This window comes from Salmo salar, chromosome 23 (genome assembly GCF_965601325.2).
Source record: "Salmo salar chromosome 23, fSalSal1, whole genome shotgun sequence".
Lineage (NCBI taxonomy): Eukaryota > Metazoa > Chordata > Actinopteri > Salmoniformes > Salmonidae > Salmo > Salmo salar.
This window is the reverse complement of record NC_138313.1, coordinates 7,503,700-7,526,566: the sequence shown is the minus strand read 5'-3', so window position 1 is coordinate 7,526,566 and position 22,867 is coordinate 7,503,700. Positions and strand designations below refer to the sequence as shown.

General features: G+C 43.6%; 1 protein-coding gene across 2 annotated transcripts in view; it reads right to left on the bottom strand.

Moving 5' to 3' along the window:
• The window catches only part of LOC106584010 (microtubule-associated serine/threonine-protein kinase 2), a 160,722-nt gene that overhangs the window by 54,453 nt on the left and 83,402 nt on the right, over nt 1-22,867 (bottom strand). For both annotated transcript variants that reach the window (XM_045706497.2, XM_045706496.2), the window contains one exon: nt 2,960-3,035. In XM_045706497.2, the coding sequence (XP_045562453.2) occupies nt 2,960-3,035 (76 nt within the window). The remainder of the gene's footprint in view (nt 1-2,959; nt 3,036-22,867) is intronic.

The following is a 22,867-nucleotide window of genomic DNA, read 5'->3' as shown; positions in this document are numbered from 1 at the left end:
TAACATAATATACTGTACCGACAAAACATGCATCCTGTTTGCAATAAGGCACTAAAGTAATACTGCAAAAAAAAATGCGGCAAAGAAAATAACATTTTGTCCTGAATACAACGTGTTACGTTTGGGGCAAATCCAACACAACACATTCCTGAGTACCACTCTTCATTTTTTCAAGCATGGTTGTGATTGTATCATGTTATTGGTATGCTTGTCACTGGCAAGCACTAGGGAGTTTTTCAGGATACAAATAAACAGAATTGAGCTAAGCACAGGAAAAATCCTACAGGAAAACTTGGTTCAGTCTGCTTTCCAACAGACACTGGCAGATAAATTCACCTTTCAGCTGGACAATTACCTAAAACACAAGTCCAAATAAACACTGGAGTTGCTTAACAAAATGACATTGAACGTTCCTAAATGTGGCCTAGTTACAGTTTTGACCTATATCGGCTTGAAAATCTATGGCAAGACTTGAAAATGGCTGTCTAGCAATTATCAACAACCAATTTGACAGAGCTTGAAGAATCTTTGAAAGAATAATGGGCAAATATAGGACAATCCTGGCAAAGCTCTTAGAGACTTACCCAGAAAGACTCACAGCTGTAATCGCTGCCAAAGGTGATTCTAACATATTGAGTCAGAGAGTTGAATACTTATCTAATCAAGATATATTAGTGTTTTATTTTCCATTAATTTATTATTATCATTCAAACATTTTTCTTCCACTTTGACATTAGAGTATTTTGTGTAAATCTTTGATAAACAAATTACATTAAATCCATTTTAATCCCACTTTGTAATACAACAAAATGTGGAAAAAGTGAAAGGGGTGTGAATACTTTCTGAAGGCACTGTAGAGGCCACAAAGCATCTCAGAGTAGAAGTGCTGATCTAGGATCAGTTTTGCTTTTCAGATCATATTGAATTAGATTATATGGACAGATTCTAGATCAGCACTCATACTCTGAGATGCTTTGTGGATACGGGCCTTGGTATTTCCATTCAGGGCAGAGGACAGGAGATAGAGGAGAAGGTGAGGGGGTGGAGGTAAAAGGTTAAAGGTGAGAAGTTACCTGTCAGCCCTGTGCCCGTGACTGTGTGGGAGAGAGGATAGTGTTAGCGCTACATGTGTTCTTGTAATGAGCACTGCAGAACCATTTCTTTGCAATCTCATCCTGCATTATGACACTTCACCATTGGGTGGCACTGTTGCTTCAGGTGAATTTCTCTGTCTCCTGTCTCACCTGATTTATTGAGGTTCAGGGCAGAAGAAGTGGTACCTTCTTCCAAACAGAAGACCATCATACCAGCACATGTCATATATCTCGCCTCGTGTTGAACGACTTATGAAACAAATTTATCCTTTTAATCTTGAGCTGTGTTTAACTTCACACAGGCTCTCAATCCACCCAGGCTCTCTATCTATGTAATTACACTTCCTAGTCAAAGTCTGTGACAGGTAAGAGGATATTCAACCAGGCTTCAAACATTCAGGTGATATGGGCTTGATTAGCCAGACTTTCAATTATCATTTAAAGAGGAGCACAGAGGTGCTGAGCGTATTAGCCATGGGAGGGATTGGATTTTAAGGCTAAACTCTGGAGGATAAATGGCATCCATTTGGGCTCCACTCTTCACAGTTTCTGCTGTGAACTATTGAACTGGAGCTGGGCTTGGGGAAACTGGCTCTGCTGTGGGGGTGCAGGTGACTGTCAATGAGCAGTATGGCTCAAATAATAGTATGAGGTAATAATCCCTTCTACCTAGCATAACTATGAAGACAATCACCATCAGACATATTAAGTCATTTGATCCCAGTGAGCTAACCCCTGACCAGGGTTTCAGTTAGCTGGTAATTGTCGGCTTTTGGCCGATAATCCGATAAATAAAATTGTTGCTGGCCAAATTGACCTGCAAAAAAAACAAAAAAAAACAATCCATTGCAAAATAATGCTCTTTATTAATTGATGGAAATACATTTGACTGTCATGCTTATCGTTCTATAGGTTAATTTGCATAATGTATTGGAATTAATGTGCACATTTTCGTTACTCATCATGTGTCTTACTTATCACGCGCGCACAGCATACAGAGCCTATTTTGAGCGGAATATCACCTGCAAACAGTGCTAGAGCTATGTGCTTTAATAAACCCAGTCATTGTGCAACAATTCTAAACGCAATTGCGTGTTAATATGGTTTTGATGGCCACGATTAAAAGAACTACTATTTTTATTTCTCTGGTAATTGAAGGTAATTGAGCGCGCCTCCCATTCAAGTGCATAGGCAGCAGTAGGCAGCGTTTCCCCCACCATTTTGCAATGTGAGCTGGAGGCAGTATGCATTTTGAAAACATATACTTAATTGTTTGAGACCTGAACCTTTTACTTCATATTATGAGGCATGTCTTACCTTGCTTCAAAGTAGCTTAGGCAAAATCCGACCATATAAAAGTGGAGTCAATTATTTTATAAAGACCTCATGTCATTGAAACCAGCATTTCTCTGCTGTTCTATTGGTTTTCATATCAACTTTCTTTTGTTGTCCAGAAGCCAAAGGCACAATCACAGTCATATTAGCAACCTATCCTAGTTGTTGCATCTTTAGATTAGCCCTCTCTCTACGTTTCTGAGATTTTCATATCTGTCACATATGGAACCGGTCGCATCAGATGCGCTGTGAAGAATGTTTTTTTTCCCCCGAATTGCATTTTGGCCAAAGTTTGAAAATTTGTTTTTATTGACTGCTTCATTACGCAACTTGCATGTTTTGTTAAGATGAATTACCATAATCTAAATGTGATTTCTGTCAGGGGTGGACAACCTAATGGGTGGACAACCTAATGGGTTACGCACCCAATGCATATGGGTCCGGTAAATTTGTCAAATGGTCGGAAAATTGTAATCTTCCCGGCCACATTTTCCGAAACGGAAACCCTGCCCCTTGACCCCCTGGCTCACCTGCGAGCTGGAACGAAGGAGAAGTGTGCTGCCGTGTTGGGGGAGAAGTTTCTGGGGCTGTCCAGAGGGCTGCTCCCTGGGAGAGATGGAGAAAGAGAGGGAGAGAGAGAAGCAGAAAGGAGAGAAGGATTAAACACGGCACAAAAAGAAACAAAAGCCAAGGTATTTAGTAAATTATTCCCAGGAGAGAGAAAGGACATAAGATCCCCCTACATAGGCATGTCAGTGAAGTGTGTGTAATAAGAGGTAGTGAAACTACGCAATAGATTAGCATTTACATTTGAGTCATTTAGTAGACGCTCTTAAGATCGCTAGGTGGGACAATCACACATCACAGGCATAGTAAGTACACTTTTCCCCAATGAAGTGGCTTTCAGCAAAGTCAGAGCTGGAAGGGGGGGTGTCAAGTGCAAGTGTTGGTTCAGGACAGTGTTTTTTATATATATATATATATATATATTATTATTATTTTTTTTATTTTTTTTGAGGTGAGGAGGGGGATTATTTAAGATACTCTTTGAAGATGTAGGGTTTCAGGTGCTTTCAGAAGATGGTCAGGGCCTCTGCTAGCCTAGCTTCAGGGGGAAGCTGGTCAAATCAAATCAAATGTATTTGTCACATGTGCCGAATACAACCTTACAGTGAAATGCTTACTTACGAGCCCTTAACCAACAATGCAGTTTTCAGATAATACCTTGCACCATTGGGGTGCAAGGACTGAAAAGAGCTTTGACTGTGCTGAGCAGGAGCTGCCCTCCCGTAGGGGTGGGAGGGCCAAGAGACCAGAGGTGGTAGAACGGGGGGGCTCGGGTTGGGGTTAGCCTAGATAATATTCCTTTCTCCGAATAACCACATAGGTGACAGCAAAAATAACCCAACACCACAATCACACAGGTTAGATGAAAACCCTCAACCTTTATTGGCATGTGAAAGGGAACTGAAAACTATTGTTCTGTCATCCCTGTGTGTGTGTACTGCATAGGGCATACATACAGTATACCCTCCAACTCCTCCTTCAGCATACGCTAAACCGCAAATACGTTCCCCCCATCTGTCTCCTCTCCTCCCCATCCCTCCGTCTTCCCCCTTTCCGACAGGAAAGGGTATTTTAGAGATCACAAAGCTCTTGATGGAGTGTTCTAATTTAGCCAGGGACAGGCTTAAGGAGAGGACAAGAGGAGAGGCGAGGAGGATCCGGATGAGACATAGACAAGGGGGGGTTTGATCAATGGGCTGCTAATCGTCTGGTTCTTCTCAGCAACAAGCAGCACAATCAGAGAGAGATGAGATGAATGAGAGGAATAAAGCATTTACAGACCATTAGAGACAGAAGATGGACACTAACAAGCTACTCTACAGACAGAACTTAACATCTTATTACTGTCTCAATACAGACTAAATCATACAGCAGTACAGACAGTGGAGAGTGGGGATGGAGAGATAGAGGGGGAGTAAGAAAGAAAGCGTAAAAGAGAGCAGGGTTGATTAAACGATCTGGAGTTTGGGTATATATATAGAACCCTCAATGTCTGCCTGCTAATTAGCCTACATTGTGGGTAGCCAACAGCTCAGCATAGAGAAAATCCGGGGTGTGACGTAACAAATTGCTCAACATGGAAAAGCCAAATCTGCTTCACATAAATCATTCCAATCAATCTGAGGAGTGGGACAGGGGCGATGGAGGGTGGGGGGGTGTGAAACATGTGGGGCGTTGCTCTCACCCCTCACTGGGTGGTGAAGCATAGCAGACGGGGTGCTGGGAGTTGCACCACACCTCCCTCCCTCCCGCATCAATGATGTATTTTCTGAGAATGTGAAGCCAGAACAGATCCTTTAAAGGCCCAATACAGCTGTTTTTATATCAATATCAAATCATTCTGGGTTACAATTAAGTAACTTGGTCTAAGACACTGCATCTCAGTGCAAGAGGGATCACTGCAGTACCTGGTTCGAATCCAGGCTGCATCACATCTGACCGTGATTGGGAGTCCCATAGGGCAGCACACAATTGACCCAGCATCGTCCGGGCTTGGCCGGCATTGTAAATAATATTTTTTTCTTAACTGACTTGCCTAGTTAAATAAAAAAATGTAAAAAACGTACTGTAACAGTTTTCCATAAAATTTGGCTAAAATTGCTTTTTAGCAACAACAAAAAACTTTCTCAAGCAAGAATTTTGCTAGGACTATCGGAGTGGTCTGAGTGGGGAGGGGACAACGTAAAACTAGCTGTTATTGGCAGAGAGATTTGGAGCTCTCTCTGTTATTGGTCTATTAACCAATTTACCACCTGGTGATGTCATCAGGCAAGCCGAAACTCCCGCCCATGCAAACAGGCTGATTAGAAGGTCCTGTGGAGATTGCATTTTAAACAAGCAACTATCAGGAAATAACAATGCTAACATTTTTTTTGCACACTTTAACAGTGTTAGTTTCATTAGCTGTGGTACAATATCATACAAAACACAGGAAAACACAGGATTTTTGGTTTTGACAGCTCTGGGCCTTTAAATATGAATGAATTATTAATTAATTCCATGTCTATCTGCCGGAGTAGGAAACACTTGGCTCCTCTTGCGTGTGTGTGTGTGTGTGTATGAGTGAGTGTGTCTTTGTGTGTGTATACAGTATGTGGTGTGTGTGTCCTGGAACTTGGAGTGCGTAACCCTGAGCAGTGTGTTAAGGCTGGGGCCTGTCAGTGAAAGCTGTTTTTAAATGGGCTTGGGGCCTCAGAGGGGCTATTAGGAAGCTTAGAGGCATGAGCTCAATCACTCTGCACTGTGTTACGCCGCATAGATACAGTGCATACAGGCAGGCAGGCAGGGGGCTAGATGGATAGATACACACCTCACAGAGAGCGGGAACCATTATTCAAATTAAGTCGCATTCACAGACACACAGGGTGATACACACAGGCAAGGAATGACATTACATTATGTTGGGGAGAGATACTGTAGTCTACTTCAGGGAAACAAAGGCACAGTGTGTGTGTGTGTGTGTGTGTCTGTGTGTGTCAAGGTTAAATGCGATTCAGAGGCGTAGTATTCCATTTTCACTTGAGAGCCCATGGTGTGTGATATGAGAGTTGTTAGAGAGCCCTATGGGATTTTCAACACTAAAAACCTCCTCAACTCTATGTGTTTCCCTGATGGGAGAAACCCTATCCTCATTCTACACCCCTGGAGTCATGTTAATTGGGTTGCCACTCATGAAAGAAGAGATGTATGCAGACAGACAGCTAGCTATCGCAGTGAGAGTGACCCATTTTACCACCCACATAAACAAACACTCACATGCACACTCATACAGGCGCATATAAACTTTTTAAAATGGTTGAATTAATAAACTAAACACACAGACATACACACTCTTGTCATTATATGTGGCCCTAGAAGACTAAATAAACCCTTGCTCAACAGAATAATGTAATAGATTGATAAAATGAATTCTTCAATCTAGTTGACATCGGTAAAGTTCTCTGTCATCTTTCGCGGAGCGAAGACGTTTAGAGACTGGAGAGAAAATACAATCACTCAACAAAAAAAGGGAAAGATTATCTACGCAAAATGTCCAAATGACATCAGTTTGACCGGTGGTAAAGAAAAAGAAAGCTGTGAAAATGGCCCAATGGAGAATGGAATGTCTGCTGTGTTACACAGAGAGACTGTGCCGCCAAAACTTCAACATCAAACAATAGACATTGAAACAATATTTCTAACATCAATAGACAGTTGGAATATGGGAAATGAATGTCTATTTTGTGATGTCATTAAAATGATCAGAAAGACGTTATAACGGAAACATTGTAACTTTAAGAGCTTTCACAATGTATATATCAGATTTACATCTAAATGTTGTAAAACATATGATTAAATATGAAACTATTTGTGAAAAGATAACAATGTGTGATTTTAGACTTTTAGACACATTTTTTTTGCAAAATAAGCGGTTGTTAGGGTGCTAAATATTCATATTTACGGTGAGCGTAGTTTCCAAATGTATGTACGATAAGTCCACTCTTTTTGTCTCTCCCGCTCTTTATCTTTCCCCAACCCCTTTCCATTGTGTAACAAGCCGTCATATCAGGTTAGTCCACTAGGGACGTTTCATATGCATTATGTTAGTAATCAATAACCTATAGCGTGTGTGTGTTTCTGTATTTCTATGTGATTATTTAGTTAGTTAGTAAATAAATAATTAAGGCAATTTGTGTATCGCTGATTCATCATTTAGGTTAGGGTTCGTGCAGATTTACCAGGTCAACGACATTCAGAATGAGACTGATATGAGGAAATGATTGATTGATGACTGGTATGATACTATATTCATGAGTTAATTCAGGAAACGGTAACTCATTAAATAAACTTTTCCCGTGGTGGCCCAAATTCCTAGTGAGTTAATTGTTACATGATTAATTTAATCGAGTAATAATTTAACGTAGTAGGTAATTTTTCGATAAATAGCAGTCATCGCATTAATGATAGTCAACCCACAACACTTTAATGATGAAGACAGCACCTCTACAGGTGGTATCAAACTGAACATTGCATTCTCTCAAGATGCAGAAAGAATGAAATCCTATTTCTCCACTCCCAAGTGCAAATTTTGCCCACTTTTGGTGTATAATTTTACTGCAAGAAATGTTTAATTCTACAGGAGTTATTATTAAGGCTATGTGAGAGGTTATAGACCTACAGTCAGTGTCCAGATTTTTTAACCCATCTAAACAGTAGGCTACAGTTCCCTTGACATGCCATAGGCCCGTCTTGTGTCTGTCAAATTTCTATAGCGCCTCACAATCATCACACATAACACACTGCTATCATCCTCTTTTACCACTTGAACAAATATTTTCCAAACATTACTTTTCTGGCCCTCCCGTCTCTTTATTTTCAACTCTTCTTTCGCAGCTTTTCTCTTATTGAGTTAAACTTAGACAATGTCCTTTTTGCCTCCGTGGATTGACGTGAACTTTTTCTGCCAGTTCCCAAAAGCAATATTTGGAGTGCGTACAGTTAAGCCCTAAAGCTTAGGCTTATGCACTTATACCAGATGGCCTAAAATAATGAATGAAAAACCTCAATGTAGCCTATATAAATTCCACAACGATTATACATTCGTAGATTTTTTAAGGTATTGTTTCTCTTTATTCAACCCGCTCGCCACACACCCGCCCTCAGCCACACAATATTTAATGACCCTAAACTTATCCTCCCCTCGGATATAACCACAGGGACTGCGGGTTATGAGTCAACCGGCGCATCACTGACACACATCCCTCCATCTCAGTGGTATTCAAACCTTTTCAGAATGGACCCCATTTTTTTCTAGCAGAATCTCTGGGGAAATTCACGATCACCACCTAATGAGAGAGGGATGGAGAGAGAGAGAGAGATTTGCTTTAGCAATGTAAACATAAAGTTTCCCATGCTAGTAAAGCCCTTTGAAATAAATTGGGAGGAGAGATACAGCAAGAGGGCAAGAAAGGTGAGCGAGGAGATGTCATGGGAGGGGGAGATAAATAATGTGGGTATGAGAGAGAGAGCGAGAGGGAAAGAGAGAGAGTCTATTTAATCCAAGTCATTTTTCAGAGTTATAAAAAAGTCCTCCATTTCATTAGTATTAAGTAATTAGGTAAAAAAGGCCTAAAGCAGAGACATGATTAAACTCTTAACTCTATATGCTGCTAGAGCTGAGGTTGAATCAGATGGAATTAACACTGACTGACTGACTAAATGACTGACTGGCTGACGGACTAAACAACTGAATAAATGACTGACTGAATATATGATTGACATACTAAATGACTGACAGACTGACTAAATGACTGACATACTAAATTATTGACTAAATGACTGACTGACTATCAGCAATAGGAACTAACTGAGGGAGTACAGAAGAGAAACGCAATCCAGTAGGTCAGTGTGTAGACAGACAGAAGTGAACATAAACAGTTTTTTGGATGATTGACAGGGCTGCAGCTCTCATTGGGAGTGAGTGGCTCTCTTAGATATGGGTTACCATTGGGAAATCAGACAGCGAGCAGTTTCAAATCCCACTCTGCAGTAGAGGAGTGTGCTAATTAATCTCTCTGAGTCAGAACCCCTCTCTTCCACACAGAGTTATAAGATATCAGAACGCTCTGTTCCTTTACAACTTTGCTAGCCTCACCAACAGCAGGAGCACAACTATTTCTTTACAGCTGTCATGAGCCAAATTATTTCACAGCAGCAGCACAAAGTAACACTATAAGCCATCACACTTTTGAAGCCTTAAGCTATTAAAATATGGTCTCCGGCTGCATTTGACTAATTGCAGTATCTAACTAATGTCTCTCAAATGTAAAGTTACTTGTATAAGTGAGGAATAACTGAATTTGGGGAACAGATGCACACTTGTTGATCATTATCTTAATGGTGGTGTAGTTAGTTAGCTGTTAATGTTTTCCCAGATTGCAGTGGCACACGGCTGGGTTGGCAGAGGGGACGCCAGATGGGGCACAGACAGAGTGGTACTAGGTCTGTTGCCACAGTAACACAACAGCATCTTTCTGGGCAGAGACAGACGGCTGAAGGGCAGAGATAAAGAGAGAGAGACAGAGATAACTGTGATGTTTATGAATGCTGCCCATGACATGCCAGTACCCAGAAGCCACAAATCCAGCAGTAGGAAGAGGAGCTCTCTCGCCCTCTCCCTCTCCCTCCCTCTCCCTCTCTCTCCCCCACAAATTAATACAAAAGGAAAAGCTGAAATGTCTTGAGTCAATAAGTATTCAACCCCTTTGTTATGGCAAGCCTAAATAATCTCAGGAGTAAAAATGTGCTTAACAAATGAAATACAATTTTATTTGTCACATGCGCCAAATACAACAGGTGTAGACCTTACCGTGAAATGCTTACTTAAAAGCCCGTAACCAACAATGCAGTTAAGAAAAATAAGTGTTAAAAAGTATTTACTAAAATAAACTGGAGTAAAAAAAAGATATATACACTTGTAACGGCTGTCGTACTGGAGAGAAGACCAAGGTGCAGCGGAGTTAGTGTTCATCATTTAATATTTAATTGAACAATGTGAACACTATACAAAAACAAGAAAAGAGAAAACCGACAGCCAACAGTCCTGTCAGGTGCAAACACTAACAGAAACAATTACCCACAAAACCCCAACGGAAAAACATGCACTTATGTGTGACTCCCAATCAACAACAACGAACTTCAGCTGTGCCTGATTGGGAGCCACACACGGCCCAAAACAAAGAAATACAAAACCATAGAAAAAGAACATAGAACGCCCACCCAATGTAACACCCTGGCCTAACCAAAATAAAGAACAAAAACCGCCCACCCAATGTAACACCCTGGCCTAACCAAAATAAAGAACAAAAACCCCTCTCTATGGCCAGGGCGTTACAGTACCCCCCCCTCTTAGGTGGCGCACCTGGCCGTGACCCTGACTTCGCCCGGCTGGCGGGCGACCCTTGTTGCGCCCGGCTGGCAGACGACCCTGGCTGCGCCCGGCTGGCGGGCGGCGATGGCTGCGCCCGGCTGGCGGGTGTCCCTTGCTGCGCCCGGCTGGCGGGCGGTGATGGCTGAGCCCGGCTGGCAGACGACCCTTGCTGCGCCCGACTGGCGGATGACCCTGGCTGCGCCCGGCTGGCGGGCAGCGATGGCAGATCCGGACAGGCGGGCCACTCTGGCAGATCCGGACAGGCGGGCCACTCAGGCAGATCCGAACAGGCGGGCCGCTCTGGCAGCTCCGAACAGGCGGGCCGCTCTGGCAGCTCCGGACAGGCGGGCCGCTCTGGCAGCTCCGGACAGGCGAACCGCTCTGGCAGCTCCTGACTGGCGGGCCGCTCTGGCAGCTCCTGACTGGCGGGCGGCTCTGGCAGCTCCTGACTGGCGGGCGGCTCTGGCAGCTCCTGACTGGCGGGCGGCTCTGGCAGCTCCTGACTGGCGGGCGGCTCTGGCAGCTCCTGACTGGCGGGCGGCTCTGGCAGCTCCGGACTGGCTAGACCCACTGGAGGCCTAGTCCTGGGAGGTGGCACAGGACAGACCAGGATGGGGAGACCCACTGGAGGCCTGGTCCGAGGAGGAGGCACAGGCTTAACCAGGATGGGGAGACCCACTGGGGGCCTGGTCCGTGGAGCAGGCACAGGACAGACCAGGATAGGGAGACCCACTGGAGGCCTAGTCCTGGGAGGTGGCACAGGACGGACCAGGATGGGGAGACCCACTGGTGGCCTGGTCCTAGGAGGAGGCACAGAACGGACCGGGTCAAGAAGACGCACTGGAGGTCTAGAGCGCACGGCCTGCACAACCCGTCCTGGCTTGATGCCTAACCTCCCCCGGCAGATGTTAGGAGCTGGGATGTAGCGCCCCGGGCTCTCCACGCGTACTGGGGACACCGTGCGCTTTACCGCATAACATGGTGTCTGACCAGTACTGCGCTGCCTCCTGTAAGCATGGGGAGCTGGCTCAGGTCTCCAACCTGACACTGCCACACTCCCCGTGTGCCCCCACCAAACATTTTTGGGGGGCTGCCTCTCGGGCTTCCTTCCCAGCCGTGTTCCCTCATACCGTTGCCGTTGGTCCTTCCTTCCTGCTGCCGCCACTCTTCTGAATGCCTCTACCTGTTCCCATGGGAGGCGATCCCTTCCGACCAGGATCTCTTCCCAAGTGTAGGATCCCTTGCCATCCAGGATGTCCTCCCATGTCCAGTCCTTTCTCTCCCTGGTCCAGGATCCTTGCTCCTCCTGGCGCTGCTCATTCCTCCGCTGCTTGGTCCTTGTTTGGTGGGTAATTCTGTAACGCTAGGGCATAGTGGGTGCAGACCAAGGTGCAGCGGAGTTAGTGTTCATCATTTAATATTTAATTGAACAACGTGAACACTATACAAAAACAAGAAAAGAGAAAACCGACAGCCAACAGTTCTGTCAGGTGCAAACACTAACAGAAACAATTATCCACAAAACCACATTGTGTGACTCCCAATCAACAACAACGAACTTCAGCTGTGCCTGATTGGGAGCCACACACGGCCCAAAACAAAGAAATACAAAACCATAGAAAAAGAACATAGAACGCCCACCCAATGTAACACCCTGGCCTAACCAAAATAAAGAACAAAAACCCCTCTCTATGGCCAGGGCGTTACAACACCCCTCAAAAAAATAAAGGGAACACTAAAATAACACATCCTAGATATGAATGAATGAAATTATCTTATTAAATACTATTTTCTTTACATAGTCGAATGTTCTGACAACAAAATCACACAAAAATAATCAATGGAAATCCAATTTATCTGGATTTGGAGTCACACTCAAAATTAAAGTGGAAAACCACAATACAGGCTGATCCAACTTTGATGTAATGTCCTTAAAACAAGTCAAAATGAGGCTCAGTAGTGTGTGTGGCCTCCACGTGCCTGTATGACCTCCCTACAACGCCTGGGCATGCTCCTGATGAGGTGGCGGATGGTCTCCTGAGGGATCTCCTCCCAGACCTGAACTAAAGCATCCGCCAACTCCTGGACAGTCTGTGGTGCAACGTGGCGTTGGTGGATGGAGCGAGACATGATGTCCCAGATGTGCTCAATTGGATTCAGGTCTGGGGAACGGGCGGTCCATAGCATCAATGCCTTCCACTTGCAGGAACTGCTGACACACTCCAGCCACATGAGGTCTAGCATTGTCTTGCATTAGGAGGAACCCAGGGCCAACCGCACCAGCATATGGTCTCACAAGGGGTCTGAGGATCTCATCTCGGTACCTAATGGCAGTCAGGCTACCTCTGGCGAGCACATGGAGGGCGGTGCGGCCCCCCAAAGAAATGCCACCCCACACCATGACTGACCCACCGCCAAACCGGTAATGCTGGAGGATGTTGCAGGCAGCAGAACATTCTCCACGGCATCTCCAGACTCTGTCACGTCTGTCACGTGCTCAGTGTGAACCTGCTTTCATCTGTGAAGAGCACAGGGCGCCAGTAGCGAATTTGCCAATCTTGGTGTTCTCTGGCAAATGCCAAACGTCCTGCACGGTGTTGGGCTGTAAGCACAACCCCCACCTGTGGATGTCGGGCCCTCATGGAGTCTGTTTCTGACCGTTTGAGCAAACACATGCACATTTGTGGCCTGCTGGAGGTCATTTTGCAGGGCTCTGGCAGTGCTCCTCCTTGCACAAAGGCGGAGGTAGCGGTCCTGCTGCTGGGTTGTTGCCCTCCTACGGCCTCCTCCACTTCTCCTGATGTACTGGCCTGTCTCCTGGTAGCGCCTCCATGCTCTGGACACTACGCTGACAGACACAGCAAACCTTCTTGCCACAGCTCGCATTGATGTGCCATCCTGGATGAGCTGCACTACCTGAGCCACTTGTGTGGGTTGTAGACTCCGTCTCATGCTACCACTAGAGTGAAAGCACCGCCAGCAATCAAAAGTGACCAAAACATCAGCAGGAAGCATAGGAACTGAGAAGTGGTCTGTGGTCACCACCTGCAGAACCACTCCTTTATTGGGGGTGTCTTGCTAATTGCCTATAATTTCCACCTGTTGTCTATTCCATTTGCACAACAGCATGTGAAATGTATTGTCAATCAGTGTTGCTTCCTAAGTGGACAGTTTGATTTCACAGAAGTGTGATTGACTTGGAGTTACATTGTGTTGTTTAAGTGTTCCCTTTATTTTTTTGAGCAGTGTATATAAAATATAAGAAAATAGAAAAAATATTTAAAGAGCAAAAATAAAATAACAATAGCAAGGCTATATACAGGGGGTACCGGTACAGAGTCAAGTTCCTATGAAGTTAAAGGTTAAATTAAATTTAAAAATAAAAGAGTCCATGCAAATTGTCCGGGTGGCTATTTGATTAATTGTTCAGTAGTCTTATGGCTTGCAGGTAGAAGCTGTTAACGAGCCTTTTGAACCTAGACTTGGCACTCCGGTACCACTTGCCGTGCGGTACCAGAGAGAATAATTTATGACTTGGGTGAGTGGAGTCTTTGACAATGTTTTGGGCCTTCCTCTGACACCGCCCCGTATATAGGTCCTGGATGGCAGGAAGCTTGGCCCAAGTGATGTACTGGACTGTACGCACTACCCTCTGTAGCGCCTTACGGTCGGATGCCAAGCAGTTAACATACCAGTCGGTGATGCAACCGGTCAGGATGCTCTCAATGGTGCAGCTGTATAACTTTTTTGAGGATCTGGCGACCCATACCAGATCTTTTCAGTCTCCTGAGGGGAAAAGGCATTGTCGTGCCCTCTTCACAACTTTCTTGGTTTGTTTGGACCATAATAGTTTGCCGGTAATGTGGACACCAAGGAACTTAAAACTCTCAACCTGCTCCACTACAGCCCCGTCGATGTGAATGGGGGCGTGTTCGGCCCTTCTTTTCCTGTAGTCCACGATCATTTTCTTTGTCTTTCTCACGTAGAGGGAGAGGTTGTTGTCCTGGCACCACACTGCCAGGTCTCTGACCTCCTCCCTATAGGCTGTGTCATCGTTGTTGGTGATCAGGCCTACCCCTGTTGTGTCGTCAGCAAACTTAATGATGGTGTTGGATTTGTGCTTAGCCACGCAGTCGTGGGTGAACAGGGAGTACAGGAGGTGACTAAGCATGCACCCCTGGCAAGCAACACTGAAGCATGCATGAGAGCACCAGCTGTTCCGGGCAACTGTGTGATCACGCTATCCGTAGCCGATGTGAGCAAGACCTTTAAACAGGTCAACATTCACAAGGCCGTGGGGCCAGACGGATTGCCAGGACGTGTACTCAAAGCATGCGCGGACAGGCAAGTGTCTTCACTGACATTTTCAACCTCTCCCTGACCGAGTCTGTAATACCTTCATGTTTCAAGCAGACCACCATAGTCCCTGTGCCCAAGAAAGCGAAGGTAACCTATTTAAATGACTACCGCCCCATAGCACTCACATCTGTAGCCATGAAGTGCTTTGAAAGGCTGGTCATTGCACACATCAACACCATCAATCCTAGACCCACTACAATTTGCATAGCGCATACAGATGACGCAATCACACTCCACTCTGCCCTTTCCCACCTGGACAAAAGTAACACCTATGTGAGAATGCTGTTCATTGACTACAGCTCAGCTTTCAACACCATAGTGCCCACAAAGGTCATCACTAAGCTAAGGACCCTGGGACTAAACAACTCCCTCTGCAACTGGATCATGGATTTCCTGGCAGCACTGTACGTCCAACCGGCCTCACAACTGTAGACCACGCAAGCCCAGGACCTCCACATCCGGCTTATTCACCTGCAGGATCATCTGAGACCAGCCATCTGGACAGGTGATGAAACTGAGAAGTATTTCTGCCTGTAATAAAGCCCTTTTGTGGGGAAAAACTCATTATGATTGGCTGGGCCTGGCTCCCCAGTGGGTTGGCTTGGCTCCCAAGTGGATGGATCAATGCCCTCCCAGGCCCACCCATGGCTACACCACTGCACAGTCATGTGAAATCCATAGATTAGGACCTGATGAATTTATTCAAATTGACTGATTTCCTTATATGAACTGTAACTCAGTAAAATCGTTGAAATTGTTTGTGCATGTTGAGTTTATATTTTTGCTCAGTATAGCAAGACACGGCCGGCCACGTGACTCACTTTCTGTAGGAGCGAACCATTTTCGTGAACGGGGTGGTGTACCTAATATACTGGCCACTGAGTGCATATTTGTGTGTGCTCTAGAGGGAGTGATGACAGAAAAGCCAATAGAAGCCAGAGGTCAAGGTCATAGCTTCTCTCTTCCAGCATGTCCTGCAGCCCAAAGTGTGTGTGTGTGTGTGTGAGCGTGTGTGCATGCGTGTGAGTGTGTGTGCTTGACAGCCTATACAGTTTTATTATTTCCTGTTGAGGAAATGAGCTGGTTGTTATTGCGTTTCAGTAAATGTCACCAGGCTCAACTTAAACAACCAATAAGAACACACGGCCACAGCCCCTGTTGAGACAGTGCTGTGATTTCCTGTCTGCCTGTCTGTTACTCTCTCCATCTCCTTTCTCTATCGCTCCTACAATTTTCTCTCTTTCAATATATCTAGCTCTTTAGAAGAGGGGTGTGTGTGCGTGCATACGTGTGTGTGGTGGCCGGCATGGCAAGGTGTCAGAGCATTCACCTAAACCTGTCAGATTACATTAGGTTGCTGCATCAGGGCTGGAGACACTTGAACGGAGACAAACACACAGGCACGCACGCATGCATGCACATGCAAGGGATGTGACAAATGGACAATTTTGCTAAACATTTAAACATCATAACATTCAGAAAAAAAACATAAAATTCCACATCAATTCACAATTCAGAATAATGGTCCTATTACGCATGACCGCTAGGGCCGGGCAATGAAGTTATATCTACCGCAGTCATATACCCTTGAAAGCGTCTCGGCTACGGAATGTTTGTTGGTCTGTAAGGGTACACTATAGCTTTTCAAACGCCGACACAAAACCTTCTCTGGAGATAGTTTCGAAGCGCCACTGAATGGGCATTTTACTTGTCTGTATAGGAATGCCCCATCTGAACCGGGATCGACGTCCATCACTAGGTAAGCAGAACTGTCAATCAAATAATCTTGAGCTGCCTGCACGCAGACCACTCTCTCCTAAAAAAATTACTTTAAAGTTTGTTCAATACCGTGACTTACCATGACATGCAGTAGAAAGAAAATATCTTCTGCTAGGAATCGACTCCTAAGATTCAGTATTTTTGGAACAGAGGAGACAGATTAGTTGCCGTACTTCCGAGAACACAAACGCGCTCACATCTTTCATAGCGAGCTAGCGAGGGACTGCGAGAGAGAGGAGGGACATAGTATAGGCAGGTTGGCCACCAGGCAGACGGAGTCAGAACCCTGCACTCGGTCTATCTATCCGCAATCAAAAACTGTATTTCGCAATGGAATGTTGTATTTCACAACTTCAGTAAAGCAGGGCCTATCATCAATGAATAAGCTAGGATATTCTACATGCAACAGACCGAAGACTGAACACACTCACATCATTAGCGAAGATTAAGAGCAGGCGAGCAAGCTGCACTTTGATTTTAATTCAGTGGAGGAAAAAAAAAAAAAAAAAACATTGTTTATCCATTAGGGATTTTTCTTAACATTATGGATCCCAATTTCGTTGAAATGTTTTAAAGTTAAAACGTTCACACCCCTAGCGCACGCGCACACACACAGACATGCACACAATCTCCAGCGACAAGGAGTGTCAGTATGTAACACGTTGACTCTGACTAAACAACCAGTGAACACTATTTACTGAATGTGTATGAGTGTTCTCTCTGTATGTGCGACTTGCTGGGTGGATACATGCTGTGTTGGCACTTTTCCATGTCATGGAACGGTTGTCTCCACATGCAGTGGTTCCGGTTTTATCCACACAGACACACACTCTAATGTCATAGGAACAGCAGAGCCACTAGGCCCTGACTGTGCAGAGCTCAGTGTGTATTCTCAGCTCCTAATTGGGTCGTATGCAAATAAATAATTGTATTTACAGTGTTTTGTAGGCTAAACAGCTGGTAACAGACTCACTGAAAGGTGTCCACCCACTCTACCCAGAGTGCCTGAAAACACACTTTGCTGATTACATTTCACTTCCTTATGTTAATAAAATACATTTTACCAAGACAAATATGATTATAATTGTTCTGAATCATTCAACGAGGTCATTCTCTAACATATTATTAGCCTTATATATAAATAAAAAAAAGTCGGATTTCGCAACATCCGATAATAAGAACTGAGCTCTGTTGACATAGTGGTGCAGGTTTCTCGTAACCTTTGAGGATTTTACATTTTGTGGTGGTAGTCTTCAAAGTTGTTTCCGCGGGTGGCAAAAAGCTAAATTAGCATGACACGAGCTGAATTAAATGTTAAAGACTTTGAAAATAAAAAGCTTGGCATCAGTGCGCCATTGACATTTCACAGAGATACGCTTGTTTTGGTGAGAAATCTTTGAAAAAGAAGAGGAATTTCAAATGAATATGAAAAGTGTATATAGTGTGTACATGTCATGTGTCACAACGTCCACAGAAGGTGGCGTCTCTCCCGGGTCGGGCGGCGCTCGGCTGTCGTCGTCGTCGCCGGCCTATTAGCTGCCACCGATCTCTGTTTCTGTGTCATTTGGTTATGTCTGTTTTGGTTAGCACCTGTTTTGTGTTAGGTCGTTAGTGGGGTATTTAGTCTGTCTGTTTTTGTTGAGGTTTGTGCGGGGTTATTTTCGTGTCGCCCTATTAGTAGGTTGGGGGATTTGGTCTTCATCTGTCACTGTCATTTTGGGCATTAGGGTTGCGTCCCGACTCTTTTCAGGATTATCTTGTTCCTGTTGTTTTGGAGTATTGTTGCCCTGCCTTGTTTTGGTATTTGTGGACTTATTCATTAAACGTGTTTTCACGTACCTCGGGTCTCCTGCGCCTGACTTCACCCTCCTGCTATTTAGAGTGGTCTTGACATGTCTCAAAATCGATGTCCATCTTACCTCTATATTATTTTATGTCGTGTGTATTCGAGAAGAAAGATGACGATTTCAACGGGAAAGTGAGCCTGTCAGGTAGCTAACAGTTAGTAGCATTAATTCTTGATTTCTGACGCAATGTAATTAGCCACATTTTTGACCACTATTTTTCTCTGGCCTCTATTGATTTAACGTTAGTCACCTTAATTCTGTCCATCCTACAAAGGTGAAAACTCCAATAACGTTTGAACGGCTAATGATTGAGATAAGGTTTGGAACATTGGTTTTCTCAGAGGATTATCTACACAATTAACATATGGTCAAAATATGCATTTTTGATTGGACACCCTACTCAATGTCAGCCGGCTACTTTTTCCACTTCATAAATTAACTAGGATTCTTTTCATTTAAAAGTTTCAATTTGCTAGTCAGAAAAATCTGTATAGCCTTTCGTCCCATGTAATGTAAGTGGTAACGATGAGTTGAAAGCCTCTTAATTATTGTTTTCTGGCACATTCATTTATTTTATTTTGCATGTTTCATAGGTCTATAGCCAGCCACGGAGACAGGGCGCATAGGCTATTTACTGTTTTTTGATTGACGACCGAACAGCTTAGTTTATAAAAGATGTCGACCTGAATTAATAAAGTTCAATATACTGTATATCCCTTTGCTATTCATAAATCATACAACGTAGTTATATGTCCATGGTATCGCATCTGGACAAGTAATACAAAGATCTTGTTAGTATTTTCCGAGGATTCGAAGCCCATGTCGAGACTTGCCAGTGTAGCCTACCTAGTGATGGGTTGATCACGAACAAACTGATCTTTTAGGTGAACGGAACCAAAACGTTAGACTTCAGTGTGGCTTTTGACATTATCGATCATAGTCTGCTGATGGAAAAGCGTATGTGTTATGACTTTTTTCATTATTTACTAATGACATGCCTTTTATGGATGCAGATAACTCAACACTATACACGTCAGCTACTACAGCGAGTGAAAGCCCTGCAACACTTAACTTAAGACCTGCAGTTAATTTCAGAATGGGTGGCAAGGAATAAGTTAGTCCTAAATATTTAAAACTAAAAGCATTTTATTTGGGACAAATCATTCACTAAACCTCAACTAAATCTTGTAACAAATAATGTGGAAATTTAGCAAGTTGTGGTGACTAAACTGCCATGGTCAAAACATGTTGATACATTAGCTAAAATGGGGAGAAGTCTGTCCATAATTAAGCGCTACTCTGCCTTTTTAACAACACTATCAACAAGGCATGTCCTACAGGCTCTAGTTTTGCAGCACCTGGACTACTGTTCAGTCGTGTGGTCAGGTGCCACAAAGAGGACCTCGGAAAATTACAATTGGCTCAGAACAGGGCAGCATGGCTGGCCCTTAAATGTACACAGACAGCTAACATTAATATCCATGTAAATCTCTCATGGCACAAAGTGGAGGAGCGATTGACTTCATCACTACTTGTTTTTGTAAGAAGTATTTACATGCCGAATACACCGAGGTCTGTTTAAACTACTAACACACAGCTCGGACACCCATGCATACCCCCACAAGACATGCCACCAAAAGTCTCTTCAAAATCCCCAAGTCAAGAACAGACTATGGGAGGAGCACAGTACTACATAGAGCCATGACTACATGGAACTCTATTCCACATCAAGGAACTGACGCAAGCAGTAGAATCAGATTTAAAAATCATATAAAAAACACCTTATGGAACAGCGGGGACTGTGAAGAGACCCACACACACAGGCTAAGACACATATACACATGACAAGACACGCACTCTACACACACGTACACATGGATTTTGGATTGTAGATATGTGATAGTAGTGTAGTGGCATGAGGGAACACACTTAATCTGTTGTGAAAAGTGTAATGTCATGTCATATTTTAAATTCTATATAACTGCCTTAATGTTGCTGGACCCCAGGAAGAGTAGCTGCTGCCTTGGGGATCTTTAATAAATACAAACACAAACACATCGGTGAGAGAGCCGTTCATTTGTCTCCCTAATTTGCATACTGGTAGGCTACTGCTTTTTGGCGATTATCTGCAGAGAAATTATGAAAACATTCTATGAAGATGTTGAAACCTCACTGCAGGAACAATAGGTACTGGAGAGAGAGCCTCATTCTGGTCAAAAATATAATAAAAGAAAACCGATTGAAAATTATAAAAGCAACTATCATGATACTTACAGTGCATTCGGGAAGTCTTCAGACCCCTTCCCTTTTTCAGCATTTTGTTACGTTACAGCCTTATTCTAAAATGGATTAAATTACTTTTGTTTTCCATCATCAATCTACACACAATACCTCATAATGACAAAGCAAAAACAGGTTTTTAGATTGTTTTGGGCTGTAACAAAATGTGGAAAAAGTCAAGAGGTCTGAATAGTTTCCGAAAGCACTGTATATGGTAGTATTAAATATATTGATATAGGCCTACTGATTTGATTAAAGTGTCAACAATGGAGTAGTCAACTGTTTCCTGTGTAGCAAAGCCCCTGTTAACACCTGCTTCATTCTTCAATCATAGCTGTAGGTCTATTCATGGTTGCCTGACATTGTATAAAAGTGGGGGTGCACAATCTGGTAGGGGGAGTAGACTAGATTATTTATTCTGACTAGATTACTAATCTACAACCTTCCCAAAAAAGTCCCACCCACAGTGATTGATTGACAGGTCTGAACCCCTAACTCTATGATTTACACACATCCTGCCCCATCCCCTGACAATCCCACCCACAGTGATTGATTGACAGGCCAAACTGTTAAAGGTTTAGTTCACCTAAATTACAGAAGGACACATTGGCTTCCTTACCCTATGTGTCCACAGCAGCTGAGCCAATAAAATACATAATTTGAAGAAGAAAAAAATTGTGGCAATTCATATCAGTAAAACTTTGAATATGACTTTAATCTCAAGAGAAGACAGGTTTAATGTTAAAAAAGGTAATCTTACTTAGTAAATAATCCTGATCATATAGGCCTAGGCCTAGACAATATTCAAAACAACTAACAATACACTGAATTCATACATTTTCAATAATTTTTATTGTAAAGTCATCTTTCTACTCAATACCACAACTAATTTGACCAGTCTGGGAGGTAAGGTTGTTAAAGTCCAGGTAGCAGATAATGGACCCTATCAGATATTTATATAGTTGGTGATGTATATAAACGAATTACAACTTTAAAAATGACTTGTTAGATTACAATTGTACAATTCATGCTCCCCCTCATAAAAACCAAAGACTGCCGGAAAGGCCCGAACGCAAGATCGTAATTTTGATGACACACGGTGAGCCATCTGTAGCCTACTGTACATGATAAACTGGTGCGCACCAAGCTCTACTTCCCGTTTTAGTTTGGAAAACGGCTGTGAGGAATTTTCTACAATATTCACAACATATTGACACAATTACAATCTTCATAGAATAAAAATGTAATTGAATCAATTACATGATTTTTTTTGGGGGGGGGAGTGAACATTATCAAGCCAGCAGCAGATGAAACAGAAAGTGGATCCCTCCCTCTCGCCCTGATTTTTGTCTGCGGCTATCACTGTCTATCTGGCTAGCTTAAGGATATTTACTAGCCCATAGCAGTGACGAACTTGTCTATGTTATCAAAATATGGCAGTACACAAACAAAATCTAACTCACTTTGCCAGCTATAAAGAAATCAGTGACAAATTACTCCAGAAACTGAGGAAGAGGATTGCTAGCTAATGTTATACCAAGCTAATGTTAGCTGATGCCTCTTCAACAAGAAGAAACTGTGAGAACATTGACCCTAAGATAAAAAAATATATATACTTTCCCATCGAACTAAATCCAACCCCCTTAAGAAAACCTGTCTATGGGACGTCTCCAAAATGACCCAAGATCCGCGATGAGATCCATGACCAAAGCATCCCATTTCAATTTAGCACGCAGGCAGCCTCTTTAGAAAACTCCCCCGGCGCCACAGACACCATCCAACGAGCCATCCACACACACACACACAGAGCCCAAGTGCAGACAGCCAGCGGCTCCAAAAAGTCATGCGGCAAGTTGCAGGAATACATTTTCCCAATGAGCAAAATCCACAATACACCTCTCTAACGAAAACCTGGCACCTTTCTCTGAAATGCCACCAGATCTACAATCTAATAAATGGTCGAACCGTTGCATTAGCATTCAGCCCGCCATCCACACATGTATGACAGCACCAGAAGTTAGCTCCCAGCAGTTGGCAGATATGTTAATTAGCTCTTTCACTTACCCAGTGAAGCCTTGATATTGCCTTGATAATTACTGCAGGTGCTGCTGGCTGTTTGTGATACCTTATAAGCCACGTTGTTGGTAGGGACAGCATCCACTTTGAAAAGCAACGTTTTGCTGAAGAGCTACTTTCAT